Below are 21,977 nucleotides of genomic sequence, written 5' to 3'. Positions count from 1 at the left end.
TATGAACTAACCAGTACCCCGGAGCTCTTGTCTCTAGCTGCATATGTATCAAAAGATGGCCTAGTCGGCCATCACTGGAAAGAGAGGCCCATTGGACTTGCAAACTTTATATGCCCCAGTACAGGGGAACGCCAAGGCCAAAAAGTGGGAGTGGGTGGGTAGGGGGGTGGGGAGGAGGGTATGGGGGACTTTTAGGATAGCATTGGAAATGTAAATGAGGAAAATACCTAATGAAAAAAAAAGAAAGGAAAAAAATTCTTAATGTTGTTGCTTAATCTTTCTGTACTTCTGATCTGTTGCCAATAACACCTAACACTTTTTTTTTTTTTTTTCAATTTTTCGAGACAGGGTTTCCCTGTGCAGCCCTGGCTGTCCTGGAACTCACTTTGTAGACCAGGCTGGCCTCAAACCCAGAAATCAGCCTGCCTCTGCCTCCCAAGTGCTGGGATTAAAGGTGTGCGCCACCACGCCCGGCTCTATCTACTACACTCTTATTAGTATTAGTATAAGATTAGTATTAGTATTACATTACCACCACCACCACTATTACCTCTATCTATTACACAATTACTTTATTACACTCGTTTTCATGTTGTAGAGGAGAAGCTGAAAACCTTAAGGATTCCAAGGCTTGTGGGTATATCTTGAGGGTAATCAAAAGAGTGAATGTATGTATCTGAGAGACTCCAAAGACAAAATAAGAGCCAGTAAGTGGGAAGTTGCACAGAAGGTCTTTGTTTCAAATACAAGGAATTATCTCAAAATAGTAGTAAGCCTTATGGTTGCCAATGTTTTCTCAGGGACTAGGTGGCGCTGTAAGAGGGCTATTTCAGGAAGAGGAAGACAGAAATATTGAAGCTGATTATATTAAAGGCCCTTTAGGATCCTTTAAAAACCAAGACCTATGATACTATGATTGCTTCTGCTCTGTCCCTCATGAAGTCTGAAACACAGTAGACCATATCCTCTTTCCATCTTCTTGAAAATAAAGGGGGATCTTACCCCCTTATTGTTACCGATATCTACTATATGATTCATGAGAAACATTTATTAATACTTCTATGTCACGTGCCATGTGAGGATTAGCACTCAGACCCTCAAAGAGAGCTCTATAGGTTAACCAAGGCCATCAGTGGGTAAGCAGATAGCAATATAATAGTACTTGGACAAATGTGGACAAAGAATGGAGTTAAGACGAAAAGTAAGAGAGCAAGAGAGAACATTTCCTATTGAAGAGAAAGCTTAAAATTCTAAAGATGTAGGCAGATAAAATTGTAGGGTTTTTAGAGAAGTAGTATATTTAGGGACTGTTAGATTATTAAGGGAAGAAATAGCAGGTAATGAGCTAAAGAGGTGAGAGGCAGAAGAAAGCATTTGTTAGAGTCAGAGGTTCATTTCCATTTAGAGAAAGAAACAAAGTAATAACATTAAACCATAGCATGCTTTCTGCTTTTATCTGCCTAATTTACAAAGGATTTGGAGTTCTTATGATACTGAATCTAACATGCAAGTGCATTAAGCTCTTTCTCTTCAGAAGATCAAAATTATATACATACATTCAGAAAATGTCACTAAGGATTCTCAGTACATGCAACTTTGAGGCCAGTTACTAGGTAGAAAATAAAGATGATGTGGTTCCATTCATAAATATACTGGTTTCATGGGTATACTGAGTGATAGGGATAGAGGAGAGAAGTCACCTGTTACAGTAGCAAACTTTTCTGCATCCATTTTAACAGAGGAAACCTCGGACTTTGCTGAGCCCACCACCCACTTCACCAACAACCAGCACCCCTGAACCGGACACCAGCACTGTTCCTCAAGATGCTGCCACCATCCCAAGTTCAGCCATGCAGGCCCCCACAGGTAAGAGCAGAAGATGGATCTAGTTGCAGTTCCCCCTGGGGCATAGTCTCTACATTTCCTCTAGTCTTCTACCGATAACTAGCCCTGTCCACTTCTAAATCTAGGTAGAATTTAAAAACAAACAAACAAACAAACAAAAAAACCTCGTTGGCATTTGAAATTGTCTCGGAGAAGTTTCATTTGTCAGAAGGGGGAAAACTAGGGCAACTGTCCTGTGAACTCAGAGCTGGAGAAGAGCCAGGGCTGATTTCACTTAGTTGAGACATTCCCTTCTTTTTTTTTTTAATCTATTTTTTATTTTATGTACATTGGTGTTTTGCCTGCATATATGTCTATATGAGGGAGTCGGATCACCTGGAACTGGAGTTAGAGTTGTGAGCTGCCAAGTGGGTGCTGGAATTGAACCTGGGTCCTCTGGGTCCTGGGTTAAGAGCACTGGCTGCTCTTAACCACTGAACCATTTCTCTAGCTTGGGACATTCCCTTCTTAATGATCCCTTATAGCATTCCAGTGAGGCTGCCACCATTCAGATTTAGATGAAAAGCTGCTTCTAAGTTTTAGAAAAACAATCATTAATGAAGACAAACCTTGATACGGTGAAAATGAATTTTACTTTGGAGACCAGCCAACAAATGATTGATTCATAGCAAAATCTAGTAGTTGAGGAGGATGAAAAATCAACCTGGGGGCTAGGGTCTGAGTGCAGGTGCACATGCAAAAGTCATACATATCTGTCCCCATTTTATAGAATGTCTTCTATAAAGGTAACTGTAAAATACCTATACCTTTAAAGCATATGCATACCTTTCCAGTGGGGCGATCTTAAAGTACTCATTTGTGTGTATGCATTGAGATACTTGGCTGAAAACTTACAGTTTTTTCTGCACAAACCCTAAAATGTCAAGAGACAGGAGGGGTACTTAGCCATAGTTTCCTCTCCAGATAGCTTCAAAATGCAGGGCCTTCCTATAGCATGCACAAGGTCTTTGTCTATCTGTTTGCTTGTTGTTTGACTTTTGGGTGGGGAAGGGTTCACATGAATTTTCAGTTGTTCCAACACAATTTATTGAAGAAACTGTTTTTACTCCTTTGTCAAAAACAAGGTGAATTCTTGTAAGTTTATTTCTGGGCTCTATAATATCTTGTTTTGTTTGTCTGTTCACTTGCCAGTATACACTCCATGGTTGCAGTGACTATACTAAGTTTTGAGGTCATGAAGTTTCAGGCCCCCAGCTTTCTCTGTCTTCACCTCTAATACGCTATTGAATGGAGTAAACTTCCTTTAGCTCCCAATTAAATGGTGTTTGTTTGTTTGTTTTATAAGAGTTGCCTTGGTCACACATGTAAATGGTGGCACAGGCCTTGAATCCCAGCACTCAGGAGGCAGAGGCAGGCAGATCTCTGTGAGTTTGAGGCCAGCATTATCTACATAGTGAGTTCCAGGACAGCCAGGACTCTGAAGGGGGAGACCCTGTCTCAAGAAAAAAAATAAACCAAATAAACTAAAAAAGAGTTGCTTTGGTCATGGTGCCTCTTTGCAGCAGTAGAACAGTTGAATGACTAAGATGTTGGTATTAATAATTTCATGTATATTTAAGCATATATGTATGTGTGTGTGTGTGTGTATATATATATATACACATATATATTTACATATAAGCTCTGGTAATCAAATATATTGTTGATAATTATTTAGAATAAATTTTAGTAATTAAGAATAAAAACATTTGTCTTCATTTAGTTTTTCTTATTTATTTATTTATTTATTTACTTGCTTGCTTGCTTGCTTTGGAAATCCAGACTAGGGTCTTGTACATACTAGGCAAGTATTCTATCACTGAGCTATACTCCTTAGCCCTTCCTTCTTTATAATCTATTTCTGATCTATATCTTACTAAAGAACTTAACATTTCTTAGAGGATGCTATTTTAGCTTTTTTTCTCTCTTTTTTTTTTTTTGTTTTTTGGTTTTTCGAGACAGGGTTTCTCTTTGTAGGCTGGCCTCGAACCTCAGAAATCCGCCTGCCTCTGCCTCCCAAGTGCTAGGATTAAAGGCATACACCACCACTGCCACGCTATTTTAGCTTTTCTTTTTATTTCTCCTTTACATTTGAAGGAGAATTTTTACAGGGTTCAGAAGTTTGTGTTGGTGGGAGCTTTTCTTTCAATAATTTAGTTTATATTTTCTTTTTGTATGATTCTGAGATGTTATCCTATAGATAAGATGATTTTTTTTCCACCTGACTTTTAATTTATGTTGTTCTGGTTTTTGTTAATGAGCTTTTTGTTTGTTTTGATTCTTTGGTGTTTTATTTTGAGACAGTCTTTCAATATTATCCAAGTTGATCTTAAATTCTTTGGGCAACTGATTCTTTGTTCATCCTAGAAAACAGCACGACCAAACACAATTTGTGGAGGAGGAAGGGGTTTATTTGGCTTGCACTTTCACATAATAGTCCACCCTTAAAGGAATTCAGGGCAGCAACCTGGTGATTTACTCAGCCTGCCTTCTTTTTTTTTTCTTTTTTTTTTTTATTTATTTTTTTTATTATATGTAAGTACACTGTCGCTGTCTTCAGACACTCCAGAAGAGGGAGTCAGATTACGTTATGGATGGTTGTGAGCCACCATGTGGTTGCTGGGATTTGAACTCTGGACCTTCGGAAGAGCAGTCGGGTGCTCTTACCCACTGAGCCATCTCACCAGCCCCAGCCTGCCTTCTTATACCATCCAGGACCACCTGCCCAGGCGCCCACACTAGGTTGGTCCCTACATCAATTATCAATCAAGAAAATAAATGACCAACAGATTTTCCTGTAAGCCAATTGAATGGAGGCATTTTTTCAATTGAGATACCTCTTCCCAGATAACTCCAACTTGTCCTAGCCACATACTCATTATTAATAGAATATTGTTAGAAAGACACTAATGCCCAGGCCCCAAACTTAGCATAGCATTATTTCAACCATATTCTGTTGGTCAGTGAACCATGGAACCTAAATTCAAGAATAGGGATCCCTAATCAGACCTCACCTCTCAGTGTGGGAGGATTAAAGAATCATGAGCTATATTTTAAAACCACCTCAGACAACTCCCTAAATATAAATTATTTGTATTTTTCTTATTTGAGAAGCTAAATTCTCAGTCCTTCACAGGACTCTTCATCAAAAGTGTCTTCTCTTTGCAATGTCAGGCAGCAGGTCCTCTGAACGAGGTACAGGTAAGTGAAATTTCTTAGCCACAAGACTTAGATGTGCTTTTTCATATAGGGAACACGTGACTGTGAACAGGGTCGGGATAGGTTTATTGTGCGTAGCAATCACTAATTGCAGAAATTGTGAAATTCAAATGAGCACATGTGGCAGTTCCTTAACTAGATCCAGTGTTGTCTCTTAGACGTTGTAAACTTCTGTTTTGTCCTTTGCCATTAGACAAGTAGGTATTCTCCTTTCTCCTTGCCTATGAAAAGTTGGGAGTCCAAAAAGATGAAGATGCAGGGCTGAAAGAATAGGTGTTTTCCATTTTGTACTGCCTCTGAACCTTCTAAGTCCAATATTAGCAATCATTCTAACAAAAGAACTATCTTAACAGTTTGAGGTTTTTCTGAGTAGCATCAGGGTTCAAGATGAGTGACAAAGGTTTCTGAAAATAAACCCTTCTCTACTTTGTGCCTCTTCTGCAGCTACAGCTAAAAGACAGCACCCTGGAGAACCTTAGTAATTAAAGAATAAGAGGCCATGAATTTGAGATGAAATGGAAGGAAAAGTGAAATTTATGTAACTGTATTTTAATTAAAATATTTAAAAATTGTAGTATAACAGAGTCTGCAAGGATTTCCTTAGCAAATTCCTATGGAAATCTTTGGCCTAAAACAAATCTATGAAGCATATTCGTGTATCTTTCTGACTTTTGTTTGGTTTGGATTTTTGAAACAGGGTCTCACTGTGTAATCTTAGTTGTCCTGGTACTCATGATGTAGACTAACCTGACCTCAAACTCAGAAATCCACCTGTCTCCGATATGAATGCTGGGATCAAAGACATGTGACACCATGATCCCACCTTCTTTCTTACCTCTTAAAAAAGGATTTTTCTCTCTCATCTTACATTTTATCATAAACAGTAAGAAGACAGGCAACGCTTTGATGGCTTTAAAACACCTTAGCTATTTCATTGAGCTCATCAAGAACATCTCCTGCTTTGTTATTATGGGCAGCAGTCATATCAAACTTTCAGTACCTCCTAGCACATTGTCCCTCCCACCCCCATCCTTCACCTTCCTTTAAACTCTCACTGATAGCTTTCTGGGCAACTTTAGGCTTCCATTAAAACTCTATTAAAGCCGGGCGTGGTGGCGCACACCTTTATTCCCAGCACTCGGGAGGCAGAGGCAGGCGGATTTCTGAGTTCGAGGCCAGCCTGGTCTACAAAGTGAGTGCCAGGACAGCCAGGGCTAAACAGAGAAACCCTGTCTCGAAAAACCACAAAAAAAAAAACAAAAAAAAAAAACAAAAAAAAAAACCTCTATTAAAGGGGCTAGGAATGTAGCTCAGTGGTAGCTAAGCGCTTGCTTAGCTTGGATGAGGCCCTGGATTTGATCCCCAGCACCAAAGGAAAGAAATATCCCAGGGAGGGGTCTGAGTTCACACTAGTGCTTTGCTTTTGCTGCTTTCTACCTCTGGTTCCAAATCTAGTGCTGTATGCTTAGCATTTGCTACTGAAGCATCTTGTATTAGAATTTATTCTGGGGGCTGGAGAGATGGCTCTGCGGTTAACAGCACTGACTGCTCTTCCAGAGACCCCGAGTTCCATGCCCAGCAACCACATGGTGGCTCACAACCATCTATAATACCCTCTTCTGGTGTGTCTGAAGACAGCGACAGTGTACTCACATACATGAAAGAAATAAATAAATCTTTTTAAAAAAAGAATCTATTCTGATACACTTTTGCTATGTGATAAACTACTACAGAACTAAATTTTGAAACACTAAGGGCTGATTAGGTAGAGACAGCTCATCTATTACATACAGTGCTAGATTGGGCCGGGGGAGGAGGGGCTAATTAGGTTTGGGGATTCACTTTTACACATGGCTGGCATAATGGTTCTGCCTGTTTCTCTACATGAACCTCTTCACAAAATAATTTGTTTTCCCACACATAGAGTTGGGACCAAAGAGTAATTATCCCAAGAAATAGAAAGTAGAAGCTGCTGCTTTCTTAATCCTAGGCCCAGACCTACTGCTGTCTATTGGTCAAGTGCGACAGAGATCAATTAGAGTCATGAAAGCCATGTTCTAAAATGGACAGTCTTCTAGAGGTTACATAGTTTGGTCTTTGGTATTTTACCATATGACCCATGTATAATTAATTTTTAAAATCACTATTAGAATAATTATATAAGATTTACATCAGTAAAATAAATCTTAGTTGCAAGTCTATTGTACACTCATATAATTTGCTGAGTTTTAATAAATCTCAGCACCTGTGTAACTCCTCCCCACTGCCACTGTGATAAAGACGCAGAACACCGCCACTGCCCCAGAAGTCCATCAGGCTCTTGCGTCAGTCTCTGCCGCTAATCTGATTGCAGTATTCTTAACATAAATTAGAGTTCCCAGAGCTGGAATTTGATATAAATTAGCCATGCCGCCCGTCTGTACTCTTGAATCTCATTTCTTTTACTCAAAAAATATTTTTGAAACTCACTTTTGAAAGCCATTTTTCAAAGTTTTGTTGTTGTTGTTGTTGTTGATATCTATACTTGAAAGTTTTCTTTCTGCCATGTGGTTTTCCTTCAGATGAACATACCATAATTTGTGTGTTCATTCTCCTGTTGATGAATACCTAAGCTGGTTTTCATTTGAGGTTATTGTGAATAAACTACTGCTATGAATATTTGTGTTCTTATTATGTATCTTATCTCTGAGTTTCTCTATTTTTAGTGACTTTAGAACAAGGGTCACACTGCCAAACATGAAAAGCCTTTTTTTTTTCTTTTCCTTTTTCTTTTCTTTTTACATTTTGCCTTTTGTTATTTGTTCTTGTTTGTTCTCTTAAATTTGGGGAGGTTTTGAGTCTACTTAATATTACCTCAAGCTTGCCTGGAACCCAGAATTCTGCCTCAGCATCCTAAGTGCTGGGATTACAGATGTTCAACAACATGCACTGTTTGTGTTTTATTTCCTTGTGTGTGTGTGGTATGTACATACATGTGTGTGCCAATAGTTTTCCTCAATCTCTTTCTACCTTATTCAATGAGGCAAGGTCTCTCAGTTAAACCCAAAGCTCACCAATGTAGGATAGTCTAGGTAGCTAGCAAGCTCCGGGGAACTTCGGACTCTGCCTTCCAAGGGTTTGGATTAGAGGTGGTCCACCATGCCTTTACATGGATTCTTGTGGTACTAACTCCAGTCCTCACACTTTACATTAAGCACTTGATCTACTAAACATCGTCATAGTCCCTGTCCCCATTTCTTAACAGTCAGACCGACTGATCCTTCTTTTCATAGATTGACCCTTAGATCCACCTTCATGGGAACTTTTGTCCTGCCAGTTAGCTATCTTTAGGTTAGGAGAAAAGGCAGTTTGATTCTTGAGTCTTCTTCAAAGTTTACACTTTCTTTTAGGGGACCAGAAAACAAAACACAAGGCCTGTGCCTTGATTTCTGTTCTGTGTTGTTCTCCTAATGGGCTTTGTTTTGAGTTTTTGGTGGTGCAGCTTGGGCTGGTAGCAACTAGGCACTGGATTGTCTAAACCTTCTTCATCACCTACAGTGCTCTGCTGCATAGTTGTGGGGAATCCCAGTGGAGCTAAGTCCAGAGTTGAGCAGATGGAAGAGAGCTGCTCTCTGACTTCTCTCTGCCAGGCACACTCTAAGGTTCCTGGGTTCTTTGTTTCCTGTAGTTTGTATCTACTTGAACAAGAGCGGCAGCACGGGCCCCCACCTGGATAAGAAGAAGATCCAACAACTCCCTGACCATTTTGGGCCTGCCCGTGCCTCTGTGGTGCTGCAGCAGGCTGTCCAGGCTTGCATTGACTGTGCTTATCACCAGAAAACTGTCTTCAGCTTCCTCAAACAGGGCCACGGCGGTGAAGTCATTTCAGGTAAACTTTTGGGCTAGTTTGGCCTCCTAACCCGAGTGTCAGACCTTCATTCTGATGAGAGATCCTAGTACTGAATTCATACTCATAGGCTCTAGAGGATGCAAACGTATCTCATTCCTCCAGAGCCCTTACTGCCAGTTCCCAGGCTCTGCTGAACTTATATAACCTGAATACCATATAGTATATACCAAATACCTCTGCCAAAAATACCTAACACAACTTCTAAACTTTGGTCTACACACAGAAAATATGAGTGTTGCTTAAAGCCATTTCATGGGGAAAATACATAGGGCCTATGTTGTTGCAGCAAAAGAATTTCCTCAACTGGCTCCAGAGGACCTTTGACCTCCTTTCATTTCTCTGCCTCCTAAGCTTCTAGGCCTATAGGACCCATCCAAGAGAGCTGAATTCCAGGATAGAGGGAAAATGCAAGCTTGATTTAACAGTATGGTACTTTTTCTGCAGTAACTGACGATACTTTCCTGCTGTGCTCTATTTCTTTTTGGTTTTCTTAAGTCCAAAATCTTATTTTTACCCACCAAAGCTACAGTGGCTTGACCTACCTTATGCCTTCCAGTCTTTACTCTAATGTTTCCTTATAGTCCACTCCCTTTCCCCTTAGCAAGCTGCTATGGTATTAAGGAGCCAGCTGACAGGAAGCATAAACAGCCAAATAGTCCTTTTAGCAAATACCTGTTGAGCCTTTACTGTGTGGCAGAGGTTTCTGCCAAACACTAGCCAGGAAAAGGGAAAACAGACTATGACAGGCTCATGTCTGCAATGGTGGAAAAGAAAATCTACATACTCTATAGAAGGGTGACAACAGAAATGTTACAGAGGCAAGTCTAGACAGTCAATGGATGCATGGAGGATGGGTACTGCAGATACATTCAAACCATGTCTTGAGGCCCAGACCACTCTCTGGCCTCCTTTGCAGCAGTCTGCAGGGTCTGAGGCGTCCTAACTGCCTGCGGTTGCTCTTCACCTCTACTGCCTAGAGTTCTTCCTCTTTAAAACTTTCTTGAGTGATTTATCTCCCCAGATTTCCAATTCCTCACTTCCCTCAAAGACACTTACATGAGCCTTTTGCTTTTTAAAAATTATGACAATATTTTGATAGAAATAGATAGTATGTAAAAATAAAAACAAGTGTGAAACATTTCCCAATGTTGTCCAAATCCTGATGTAGATTGGAAATTGTATGTCTAGGCCGCTGCTAGCAACAGCAGTATTATTTCGGCATAGCCTCCCTGTTGTTGGGCAGATTTCTTGTGAACACAGCACCCTAGGTGAGCGCACTTCCTGAAAGAGGCCCAGCCAGGTGATGAAGCAGATAGCATTATGTTCGTAGTTGTTTACACAGGTTGAGTCAGACCACACCAGAGCCCTGAGGGTGCAACAGACCTGGCCTGGCACTCCCATGATTACACACCCTTTGGAGTTAGAGGCAAAAATCAAAGCCCTTGAGCAAGGGAAAGTGGGCAAGCAGCCTGGCACTGCCGTTTTTGTAACCTGCCAAGCCTAAGACACACATGAGCTGAGCTTCTCCAGCCGGCACGGCCCATCGCTGTACAACTTACTTCTTTGTGTACTTAACTCCACAGCTGTGTTTGACCGGGAACAGCACACACTCAACCTCCCAGCAGTCAACAGCATCACCTATGTCCTCCGTTTCCTGGAGAAGCTCTGCCACAACCTTCGAAGTGATAATCTTTTTGGCAACCAGCCCTTTACACAGACTCACTTATCACTCACTGCCACAGAGTATAATCACAACCACGACAGGTACCTACCAGGTAGGAGCTGGGATGGGGACTGGGCTGAGCTGTGGCTGTGCAGCCAGGAGCGCCTGCGAGCCTAGCACCCACTGTCCAGAGATGTGGTTTCTGCCCTTTACCCTTGCCACATCTGGGTTAATCTAGGGGATTTTGGTTTTCTGCCACTTTAAGTCTTCAGAATTTTGCTGTCATTCTAGAATCTCTCTTTCCTCTGGACCCCTGTCTTGAGAAGTTGTCCTATGGGTTCCTTCTGTGCAGCCCAAGAAGCCCCAGCACATCTCTCGGTACGAATCAAAGGCCTCATGTTGCTCTCCTTTGCTAGCTACAAGGTTTACTCTCAGTCTAGAGATTGAGGAAGTTGTTCCTTCTGACTGGCCATCCATTCTTTCCTTTGGCACGTGGCCCTAACTTCTAGCATTGCCAGTCTAACAAGTCCATTCAAGTTCCTGCTGTTTCCAACTAGGCTGGAAAATAACTTTTTAGTTAACATACCAGAGCCACAATGAGAAAGCGGATGCCACGTGGCTAGGTCAGTGACTAAGCACTTCCCAGGCTGCTTGAAGAATGAGTGGAGCTCGGCAGCTCTGATCTGGAATACAGGACACAGAACCGAGGGAGGGAGGAAAGCTTGGTCGAAACAGAGAGAGGTAGGTTGGTGTTAAGAGGGAGGAATTGTTCTTTAAAAGACACCTGTGATGGTGCCCTAAGTAGAGAGGAGGTACGTCAGCCTGGGGCTACTCTGTCTGTCTCAGGTGCGAGAGTCTGAAAGGTGCCTGGGGCTTCTGCATGGGTCTCACTCCCACACTCCCTTTCCTGATGTCTTTTCATCAGACTCTTAATGAAAAGACTTCTGACGAAAGTATCACTTCTAGAGAATGTACTCAGGGAAGAGCCACACAACCAGTCTCCTCTGACCCCTCTAGACTTCTGCCCCAAATGAGGATTGCTTGTGTGATTTGAGGTAAAAAGATACCTAAACTCCTCCTTTTGCCTGCATGTCAACCAAACATCTGGTCCCTGCAGCTGTCTCATGCCTCTCAGGTGGTTCTTTTCTTCAGAGGAAACTTCTTAAACTACCTGCTCTATATTGCCTTTTTTTAAACATCAGAACCTATAAGAACAGTCCTTCAGTTAGAATGTTGTATTGGATAGGCTGGAGTTGGAACAGACAAAGACAACGTGTTAAATATTCTCAGCCATTGTCATTTGGGAGCCCTGGGCTCTGTTTCCCGGATGAAAGGCCTGACTGGAAATCTGCAAGAGGAGGTGCCTGAGAGGGAGCTGTACAAAGAGAAGAAACTTAGAACACTGCCCCTCATGAACTGGGAAAGTACAGTGGCGGCAGCGCTCAGCGGCTGCTGGGGGCATGCCCACAGTGGGCCTCTAGTCATGATGAAGAGCAGGGGTACCCTTTCTAGCTGTGACTGAGTCCCATCAACCCCATGTCAGACAGGCTGCACCAACTCTGAGCCTCTCTGCCCACCAAGCTGTTCCTCATGGGAGGTTTCAGCATGTTGTCTACTTGCATCCTGCCTTCTGTTTACTTCTTACAAGTAGTTTTAACTGTGCCCAGACAAGCCAGGGCTTTGTCTAGACTTCTGACTCCTCTTCTCTGTAGCTTGTCTTCTCTGCCTGCCTGTTCCTCTGCTCTGATACCTCATTGGCACCTATATTTTTCTGGTTATTTACCCACCCTCTGCAGAGCCCCATCAGTACCTGTAGCTTTTTTTTTTTTTGCTTTTCCTTTGAACCTGTTTTGTTGCCATTCCCCCACATTTCCTGGAGCCCTTCCTACTGGAAGGTAGCAAGCAAGTGAGCGAGGAAAGGGGAAGGGGTGGGAAATAAATATGGAGAAAAGTCATGGGTAACAAATACTCCCAGAAGAACCTGGGAAGACAGGCAAGACTCAGAGTACAGAGAGTAGAACATGGGGAACAATTTGTAAGAAGACAGATTTCAGCTTTAAAAAAAAAAAAAAAAAAAAGGGCATTTTAGCCATTAGAACTCTCAACAGTGACATGTTTGCCAAAAATCTTCTAAGAGAACAGTCAGTCATTGTGGGTGGGTGGGTGAGTAGTTTTTGTTTTTTTTTTTTTTTTCGAGACAGGGTTTCTCTGTATAGACCAGGCTGGCCTCGAACTCAGAAATCCGCCTCCCTCTGCCTCCCGAGTGCTGAGATTAAAGGCATGTGCCACCACGCCCAGCCGAGCAGTTTTTTTCAAGTGCAGGTCAGAGAACCACTGAATCTAGAGAATATTATATTCCGCATGGCTTATTCAGCCTGCTTTCTAATAGAACCCACGACCACCAGCCCAGGAGCGGCATGGTACACAGTGGGCTGGGCCCTCCCCCATCAAAATGATCTTACGGAGGCATTCTCAACTGAAAGTCTCTCCTATCCTACAACTCAAGCTTGTATCAAGTTGCGTAAGACTAGCCAGCATACCGTCCTGAGGTTTAGGTTAGACCCACACCCTGGCGACTGGGTCCTGCTGTCTGACATCGTCCATAGAGGTGCATAATTGTCATGAGATCCTCTTCTCAAAGGCTTTCAGATGTTCACAAAGCCCTTGGAAGGCTTCCTGTGTGTGGGTAAACTTCTCAGGGTTTCCCACAGTGTAGTAAAAGAAGCGGAGTGTCTGCAGAGTCACGTTCTTACCCTGTGCCTGCGCCTGCACTCCCTGGCTTCTGTGCAACAAGGTCAGTGGAACAGATAAAGGACTAGGGGCATTGAAGAGACAGGTTCTCTGCACACAGGCTTTTAATCAGGCGTCATGGAGTATTTCTGGGATGTCCTGCTGATCAGCTTCTAAAGAATCCTCCTGTCAGGATTTACTGGCTCAGTAATTAAAAGCACTTGCTCTGAAATAGTGAGGATTTGAGTTTGAATCCCTCCTGCCCACATTAAAAAGTAATTGTGACTGTATGTGCTAATAACTCCAACATTGGGGGTCAAGGGCAGGCAGGTCTTGGGATCTCACTAGCCAGCTAGCCTAGTTCAAAAAACAGTGAACTTCAGGCTCAGTGACAAATCCTGTCTCAAGAGAATGAAGCAGAACATGCTAGAGGAAGACACTCAGTATCCTCTGGCCTTGACATGTGTGTGCATGGGCACACACGTCCAGAAGCCTCCTCTGAGCATTTGCATCTTTCCCACAGCCCTTATCCTCTTTCTAGCATCTTAGGACTAAGGAATTATCTTCCGCCTAAAGTAACTCTATTCCTTTTCAGTTGTCCTTCTCCAGAAAAGGAAGGACTACTACTGTCTCAGGCCAAAAGGAATTCCAGAAAGAGAGTCCAGGGAGGAATCCAAGTCCTGAGCTCCTGAGCCAGGAGCCAGGAGTGATACACAGGTGTCCTGAGTCCTTGTAGAGCTTTATGTCTTGCTGCCTCTTGTTCCACTCAGGAAGGTACCTGGAGCCAGCACTCTGCCAGTCCCTCCAAGCTAGTCCCTACCTTTAACTCTGGTTTTATTATTTTCCAGGTGAAACCTTTGTCCTGGGGAATAGCCTGGCCCGGTCCTTGGAGACACACTCAGACCTGATGGATTCTGCCTTGAAGCCTGCCAACCTTGTCAGCACATCCCAAAACCTTCGGACTCCTGGCTATCGGCCCTTGCTTCCCTCCTGTGGCCTCCCGTTAAGCACTGTCTCTGCTGTGCGTAGGCTCTGCTCTAAGGGTAAGCTGATGAGGGCTCTGCGGTCCTCATGACTCTTTGCCCTTTCTTCCCTTGTGCCTGGGATCAAAGAGTACTAAGGGAAACTAGTTTTGCTGCCCTACTGGGTGTTAGGACTGGGGCTATACTCACCTTTGTACCTTGCCCAGCCATCTGGGATGTTATTGGTGTTCTGGGCTTGGTTTAAAAAAAAAAAAACATAAATTGGGAGCCAAAGACTTAGAACAAAAAGGGACCGAATGGAGCTAAAGGCAGAGCATAGAATCAGCCTCATGGGGACTGTATGGCTTTGGCATTGCTGAAACAGTGTCAGAGTTAGGGCTTATAGTATGGAAAACTTCCAAACTGATGAGTTTAGAGTTGATCATTCTGGCAGAGCTAGTCTACCAGTGGTGATCAGAGGCAAGACACAAACAGAACTCTGTCTGAATAACGGAGTGCTGGCTTGAACCTGGACTTGAGGGACAAGACTAGAAAGAATGGGCCAGAACCGAAGTGAGAACAGCCTGAAAATTAGGATAGTGTTAGAAACTTCTCACTAGATTAATTTAGAAAAGCTTGAAGACAGTGAGGAAGGAGGAAGTGGGGACTGTCTCCTAGGTTTAGAGATCTAGATACAGTTTGCTGAATGGTGTGCCATTCTCTATGAAAGATCTAGAGGTGGAAGGGAGGGAGGAGCATGAGTCATCTTGGAGATATACAGCAGACAGCAGCTAGTGCAGGTCAGATTCATAGGAAGAGTGCAGAGCTTAAGTGTTTGGAAACCATTCATCAATTACTGTTGAAACTTTACAAGTAAATGAGTCCCCAGGAGTAAAGGTGGGATGAGAAGAGCAGCTTACCAAAGATGGGTGCCTAGTAGGCCAAGTGGGAAAAGTGGGAGCAGAAACCGGGGATTACGCAGCAGGAAAGGCACCCAGTGTGAGGAGAAGGGGGTATTGGATGGATGGTGGCTGAACACTCCCAAGAATGTTTAGCAGCAGACCTGAGGAATATCTACACAACTCAGTAATTGGTAGGTAGTTTGGTAATCTTATCAAGAGACATGGGGAGGGTATTGCCATGAGTTGAGAAATTGATCAAAATAAAGACAGATGAGAGGACCTGTGAGTCCAAAGAAATTCTTATTGAGCAGAGCACTTGGGCATGATTGCCAATAGATAACTTGAACTTCTGAGAGGTTAAGGCAGAGAAGAAAGGAATGGTGGGAAGTAGTGGGGGTCCAGAGCACAGGCAGATGGATTGGAAGATACACTTTCTTTGACACAGGAAGAAGACTGCTAGCAGTGAACATTGAAAGGACTGAACAGGGAAGGCTTTAGGAGTGGTGAGAGAGTAGACCAATCATATAGACAATGAAAGACAGTGGATAAAGAAAAGAATGTTTGCCAGAAAGCTCAGGGGCCAGCTGTGGGTAGAGACTAATTTCTAAAAGCTATGGATTTCTTTTGTTTCTTAGAGTCTTCTATAGGAGATGAGACAAGACAGTTTGGAAATCAAGGTTGTATGGTGTGATAGTAAGGCAAGAACCGGGAAGGAGGACAGTGCATAAAGAATTCAGTGGAACCAGAGGAGCTTAGTGGGGATCATTGGCAGCTAAGCATTGTAACATAACAGCTCTGGGAGAGAGCTAGAAAGATGACCAGTTGGTATCAGAGAAGAGCATGGTTAAAATTCTGAAGTGTTTGTTCCAAATGCTGATAAACACCAGAGAGATACCTTAGCAGTAGATATCTGAAGTAGAAGAGAGGTGAAAGTCACTGGAGGTATGAGAGTTGAATGGATTGCCCCACAGGGTGGGACAAAATAGTGAGCTATGCACCAAAAAAACCTCTTTAATATGGGAATGTAACACAGAGCTTTATTGATAAATAACAGTGTTCAAAAAGAACAGATGGTTGGATATGAGTTTAGCCTCTGAAACACATGACTTTCATAGGAAGGTGATGAAGAAATACCAACAGGAAGCCAGGAGGTTGTACTGTCCTCAAACCCTAGCCTCCCTCAGCACAGAGTGTGTAAAGTGTATAAAATAAAAAGATTGCAGTAACAAGAAGTGAAAGGTGACTTTATAAGAGAGATTTCATGAGGCTGAGACAGACATGCTCCCTGTGTTATATCCTAGCAGGGGGCAAAATGAAGTAGAAAAAGCTGTCACACAGAGCTGTAGCTGAGACATGGCTACCTCAGTTTCCTTGCCTTGAGACATGGATAAGTTGTCTCTATGTGCAAAGTGCTCCCCGTGAAGAATGGAAAGTCTCATGTCAACCTGGTCTTTCCACAGGAGTGTTAAAAGGAAAAAAGGAAAGAAGGGATGTGGAGTCATTTTGGAAACTAAATCATTCCCCAGGTATGTGGGGAGTCACTGTGATTTTCATCTCCACCATGGCAGGGTCTGGTTCCAGTAGGGATGCCTTGTGATAGGCTCTCTCCCCTCCTTAGCGCACATGGCACTGTGGGTCAGCTCTCCCCTCTTTAAACATGTCATGGGCCAGGTTATACTCAACTCTTTTGTACATGAAGAACCTGCATGAAGAAGCTGGATTCTACCTGATGAGCTCTAGCTTATCTCAAAAAAGAATTTGAGTCTTATTTCGTTAATTCAGAAGATCAGACATAAGTGTGCTACCCTGCTCCCTTATAGATCCTCTCTACCTGACCCTGTCATCCTCAGACTAATATAGTTTGTCTTTCCTGAGTGTGGAGGTGAGGGCCCTGAGGTCAGCTCTCTACAGAAAAGGGAGCAGGCAAGTCAAGGATAAGGCACTAACTCATCTCCTTCTTAGCTGGGTAGTCTTTTTTTTTTTTTTTTTTTTTTTTTTTTTGGTTTTTCGAGACAGGGTTTCTCTGTGTAGCCCTGGCTGTCCTGGCACTCACTTTGTAGACCAGGCTGGCCTCGAACTCAGAAATCCGCCTGCCTCTGCCTCCCGAGTGCTGGGATTAAAGGCGTGCGCCACCACGCCCGGCTCAGCTGGGTAGTCTTAAGCTAGTCACTTCACCTCTCTAGGCCTCAGTCCCCTCCTTTCAGTGCTGAAGATGGGTTAACCCCTCCTTCAAGGGCTGTTTTAGAAGTCACAGAATCTGAGAACAGTAGGTCTTCTAACTTGTAGACTGCTGTTCTTAGCGTCAATTGCTTTCCTGACTACCTCTGCAGTACACTGTGCCAGTGTCTGCGGCCTAGGCTATCACCAAGACTCCCCTTGCCCTGAACACCTATTCTCAGCAGACTGCACGTGAGCCTTCTCCTGGGTTGGTGCATCACTCATCTTCAAAGCTACCTGAGCACAGTCAGTAGTTGTCAGTGATAGACATGGTTCTCTCCTATCCTCACCACCCCGCCCTCTTCCCCTCAGTAAGCACACACGCCACACACATCACCTCATGCTTTTGTTTCTCCCTCATTCCCTTCCTAATACCCTTAAACATGCCAACTGTTCTGCTGCTTCAAGTCTTTGCTCAGATGTCATTTCATGAAAGGCCCTCTGGTTATCACATAAATTAAAACTCCTGCCACCTGCCCTGTTGAATTTATATTCTAATGGAGGTGCTGACAAATATAAATACTTAATAGTATCAGTATGTAAAGTGTTAGCTCCTCTGTACTGCTATAAGGATTACTATAAAGTGGGTTGCTCGCAAACAACAGAAATTTATTTCTCCCAGTTCTAAAAGCTGGAAAGCCAAGATTAAGGTGTTGGCATATCTGTCATGTGATGAGCCTCGCCTAACCCACAGACTTGGGTGGGTATCCCCTCAGGCTTCCTTCATAAAAAGAACCCTGATCTTTTTACTAAATTTGGACTCTGCCCAAACTCCTAATATAATCACTTTTGAGGGTTGGGAATTTCAACATAGGAATTTGGGGAAAACACAACATAGTTAACAGTATGCTGTGCAATGTATATGTGTGTAAGCCTGCATGTGTATTTCTTTGTGAACAAACACACATACTTCCTAGCCCTGATTAAAGGCATCAGCTGGATGGTCCAAATGGGGCACATTTGCACCGTACACCACTCACTGCTCAACCATGCCTCCACTCCAGAGTACCAGCACTGGTTTCATGTTTGGCATTACAAAGGACTGTTAGTCAAGGGGAAAGTGACAAGCTTGCAGAGCACCCTCCCACTTCAGTCTTAGCTCCTTCGGAGGCCATGGAGTGTGCCAGGGGCTGCCTCTAGTCATCTGCTGTCTTAGCACTTCTGCTCTTGTCTGCTCAGTGCCTGACCACGAGCTGGAAGGGTTTGCTGATGCTCTACTAACCTTCGACAAAAAAGGAAAGGTCAGGTGTGCCTGCTACTGTGCTTTAGCCCTAAGACCCAGAATGAAGACAGGCAGGCAGGAGGAGGTTCTCAGCCTCAGGAGAAGATAGATAAAGAATACCATTCTTCGCTTATGTGTCTTAGCTACGCTACCAGGTAGTTACGTGTCTACATGTGCTGTCTTCAGAATAGGTTGTAACCAATATAGGAGATGCTTTGAGGGACCAATTATTTTAAGCATTGAAACCGATGTGGTGCTAGGAGGCAGAACCTCCTTAGATAAGCTAGAGTTTGCCTGAAGAGATGGAGAGACTGCAGGAGAAAAGGGAACCCACGTGCAAAGACATACAAGAGTGGATGACCAAAATAACCAGATACCAAGTCACACAGGGACAAAGAAGAGCTGTGTTTCAACCACAATTGAGATAAAAGCTATAAACAGAACAGGGTCCTAAATTAATATTGAGATTCCTGGCAGCCAAGGCAAAAATCGTGTTGTGTTTTGTTTGGTTCTGCCCTAGTATATGGAACTGTAGGGAAGCCACATATTCTTCAACCCTTGGCAAAGGACCCAGAGTATGCTTTATCAGTTTTATCTCTAGTCCCCAAAGCAAAAGTAAGTGCCTGCTTCTTTCTGTCCCACCACCAAACTCAGGAGTAGCCCCCTTGTATTGATACCTACCTTGGGTTTAGTGTGAATCACTGCCTGGTGTAAAATTTCCAAAAGCTGGACAGAATGAAGTGTGGTGACTTCTCTTTATGGAAACATTCTTCATTCCCTGGGAAACCTCCTAGCATCTCCTAGCATTTGAACGTTGCTATGAGTGTCACTTCGGAGGCCATGGAGTGTGCCAGGTGACCAGTGGCCATGCATTGTGCTAAGTGCCCTTGTGTCCTTCAGGGTCAGATCGACATCTGGAGAGCCGAGATCCCCCTCGCCTGAGTGGCCGGGACCCCTCCTCATGGACAGTGGAGGATGTGATGCAGTTTGTCCGGGAAGCCGATCCGCAGCTTGGATCCCATGCTGACCTCTTCCGAAAACATGTAGGTGCCTCTGTCTGACTTCCTGTGTGTGCTCTAACCAATAGATCTCAGAGGGCATGGCTGTCTGCTCTGTGTCCACTGAAACATAATGCAAGTGATGCTTCCTGGGTTTACCTCAATCTTAGCACAGGCTCTCATTGAGCCACATTCCTACTGGGTTTATGGCCTGGTGGGGCTCAGTTCCAGGTTACAGGGATCTCTTTCTCAAGGGTGTTTTATCCATGTCTGCCTTGGTATGAGATTCAGGGACTTCAGCCCAAGTTAAAGAATCCTATGCGAGCGACCCCTGCTTCCGTCTTCATGGTCCTCTCCTCTGCTGAACTGTGAACCCAGTGTTCCCTCCAAGAAACCACTTGGTTCCGTGGCTAGGCATTGCTCTTGCCTTCCTGCTCTGACCACACCCTAATTTTGGGCTCAAATCCATTTCCCTACCTTTGCTGCCACTTGGTGCCATTCTTCCTGTGGTCACAGAGATAAAGTCTACCCCCTGTCACTGACTATTAAATCTTTTAGGTAGGTGGGTCTGCAGAGGCTCCGTCCAGAGCAGGCCTAAAGGTCACCACTGCCTCAAGAGGGCTCAGTGCACAGTGCATCTTGAGGGCCAGTGTCTGCCCAGCCTTCTTTAGAGGCTCAGGACAGGAAAGCAGCCCCCAGTAGCAGAGAAGAGCACGGTGGAAATAACCTGTCCTACAGTACCTGCCTGGGGAGAAGGTGCTCAGAGTGACAGGGAAGGGAACGGGCAAGCTTCAGGATCCCAGCAGCCTGACTGCACTGTGTGCCTAACACTGCTCTGGACGGTCTTCCACCAAGAAGACCTCTGATGGTTGCTCTTCCCCACCCCCAGGAAATCGATGGCAAGGCCCTGCTCCTGCTGCGCAGTGACATGATGATGAAGTACATGGGCCTGAAGCTGGGGCCCGCCCTCAAGCTCTCCTTTCACATTGACCGGCTGAAGCAGGGCAAGTTCTGAACAGGAGGCACTCTTCTCCCAGGAAGCCGCCAGCCAGCTCCCAGGCACCTTAGTAGGGCTCTGGGTGACCTCAGGACTCTAGGAGGCTGGAAAGCCACCACTGCTACCCTTCCTGCCCTGATGTGTCCTTCCATGAAGGACTGAGGAGGGAACAGTGGGCCCGGGGCTGGTGCTGCTCTTCCCCTTAGCCTGCTGTGGCTCCCAGGCCCTTCTATTTATTTCTCAAGGCTAGCCAGCCTCTCTCCACAAGTTTAGACGAGCACCTTTCAAGAGATGAGGAAGATGCCAGCCCTAGGACCTTGAAAGGCCCTGGTACCCAGGCCCCTTGCCACCTCCTGGGCTTGGCATAGTGTCCCACGGCCCCCAGCTCATGCCTTCTCACTGGATCCCCAGACTCTGAACTTACGGTGCAGACCTTTTTTAAAGAGATCCTTTCTTATTGCTAATTTATTGCTTCTGGCATTTGGACTTAATGCTTCTCTTGCACCAAACAGTTTTTTGGAAAAGGGAGACCATCCTCTGGTCCAAAGAGGGCCTCTCCAGAGAAGTGTGGCCCTATTTCAGAAGACACTGCCCTAGGGCACTTCTTCTCTGGAATGGACAAAGTATTTGGCTCACTGAGCAAAAGGTGAGGGTCTCTCTTCCTACACTGGGTCCTTTGTAGCCCCAGTCTTCATCTCTGATGGAGTTTCCCCTCATCCTGCCCCCACAGCTCCCTGCCCTGGTCAGAATTGCTGCAAAAGATGGGGCCTAATGCAATTAGGTCATGGGGCCCCAATGGTGGGAGGAGGACCTCAAGGCTGGAGGAGTTTTGCCCTCTGCTAGCTCCTGTGCTTTCCTCCTAAGCAAGTCAGCAGCACTGCTGCCCCCACTGCCATCTGAACTATTTTGTGTCCGTTTGTTTATAAATAAAAACCAATACAAATGCCCGTGTCTTTTTAACCAGTTGATATCCAAATCACTCAACAAGCAGGTTACCCCTTCACTTCATCTTGGTTCTTTCACATGTAAAACAAGGAGCCTGAGCAGGATCATCCTTTGGAACTCTTCTTGCCTCACAGTCCCAAAGAGCAGGCTACTGTCCAAGTGCCTACAGCACTCAGCATGGTGCAGGCCCCAGGCTTTCTCCCAGTTGCTTCACTGTCAGGTTGGCAATCATTTGCACTGTAGTTTCATCAAGCCAAGAAGCAACCCAAGAGATAGCAACTCCAAAGCCTCAATAGGCTGCTTTACCTCCGCCTCGTGGGGTGAGAAGAGGCAATACAGACAGCCTTCA

The 21,977-nt window shown here is 44.3% G+C and overlaps 1 protein-coding gene across 6 annotated transcripts in view; it reads left to right on the top strand.

Annotated features, from left to right (window-relative positions):
- Positions 1-21,643, top strand: part of Scmh1 (Scm polycomb group protein homolog 1) — a 112,254-nt gene extending 90,611 nt beyond the window's left edge. For 4 of the 6 annotated variants that reach the window (XM_021160806.3, XM_085839012.1, XM_021160808.3 and 1 more), the window contains 7 exons: positions 1,740-1,866; positions 8,771-8,971; positions 10,576-10,767; positions 14,234-14,428; positions 16,710-16,775; positions 19,589-19,731; positions 20,576-21,643. In XM_021160806.3, coding sequence (XP_021016465.1) covers positions 1,740-1,866; positions 8,771-8,971; positions 10,576-10,767; positions 14,234-14,428; positions 16,710-16,775; positions 19,589-19,731; positions 20,576-20,701 — 1,050 coding nt within the window. In that variant the 3' untranslated portion in view covers positions 20,702-21,643. The remainder of the gene's footprint in view (positions 1-1,739; positions 1,867-8,770; positions 8,972-10,575; positions 10,768-14,233; positions 14,429-16,709; positions 16,776-19,588; positions 19,732-20,575) is intronic. The other 2 variants (XM_085839010.1, XM_085839011.1) reach the window with 1 other exon arrangement.
- The last annotated feature ends 334 nt before the right edge of the window (positions 21,644-21,977 follow it).

Source organism: Mus caroli, unplaced genomic scaffold (genome assembly GCF_978045245.1).
Source record: "Mus caroli unplaced genomic scaffold, Mus_caroli_1 scaffold_6, whole genome shotgun sequence".
Lineage (NCBI taxonomy): Eukaryota > Metazoa > Chordata > Mammalia > Rodentia > Muridae > Mus > Mus caroli.
The sequence above is the reverse complement of the archived record's forward strand: the minus strand, read 5'-3'. Positions and strand labels throughout refer to the sequence as shown.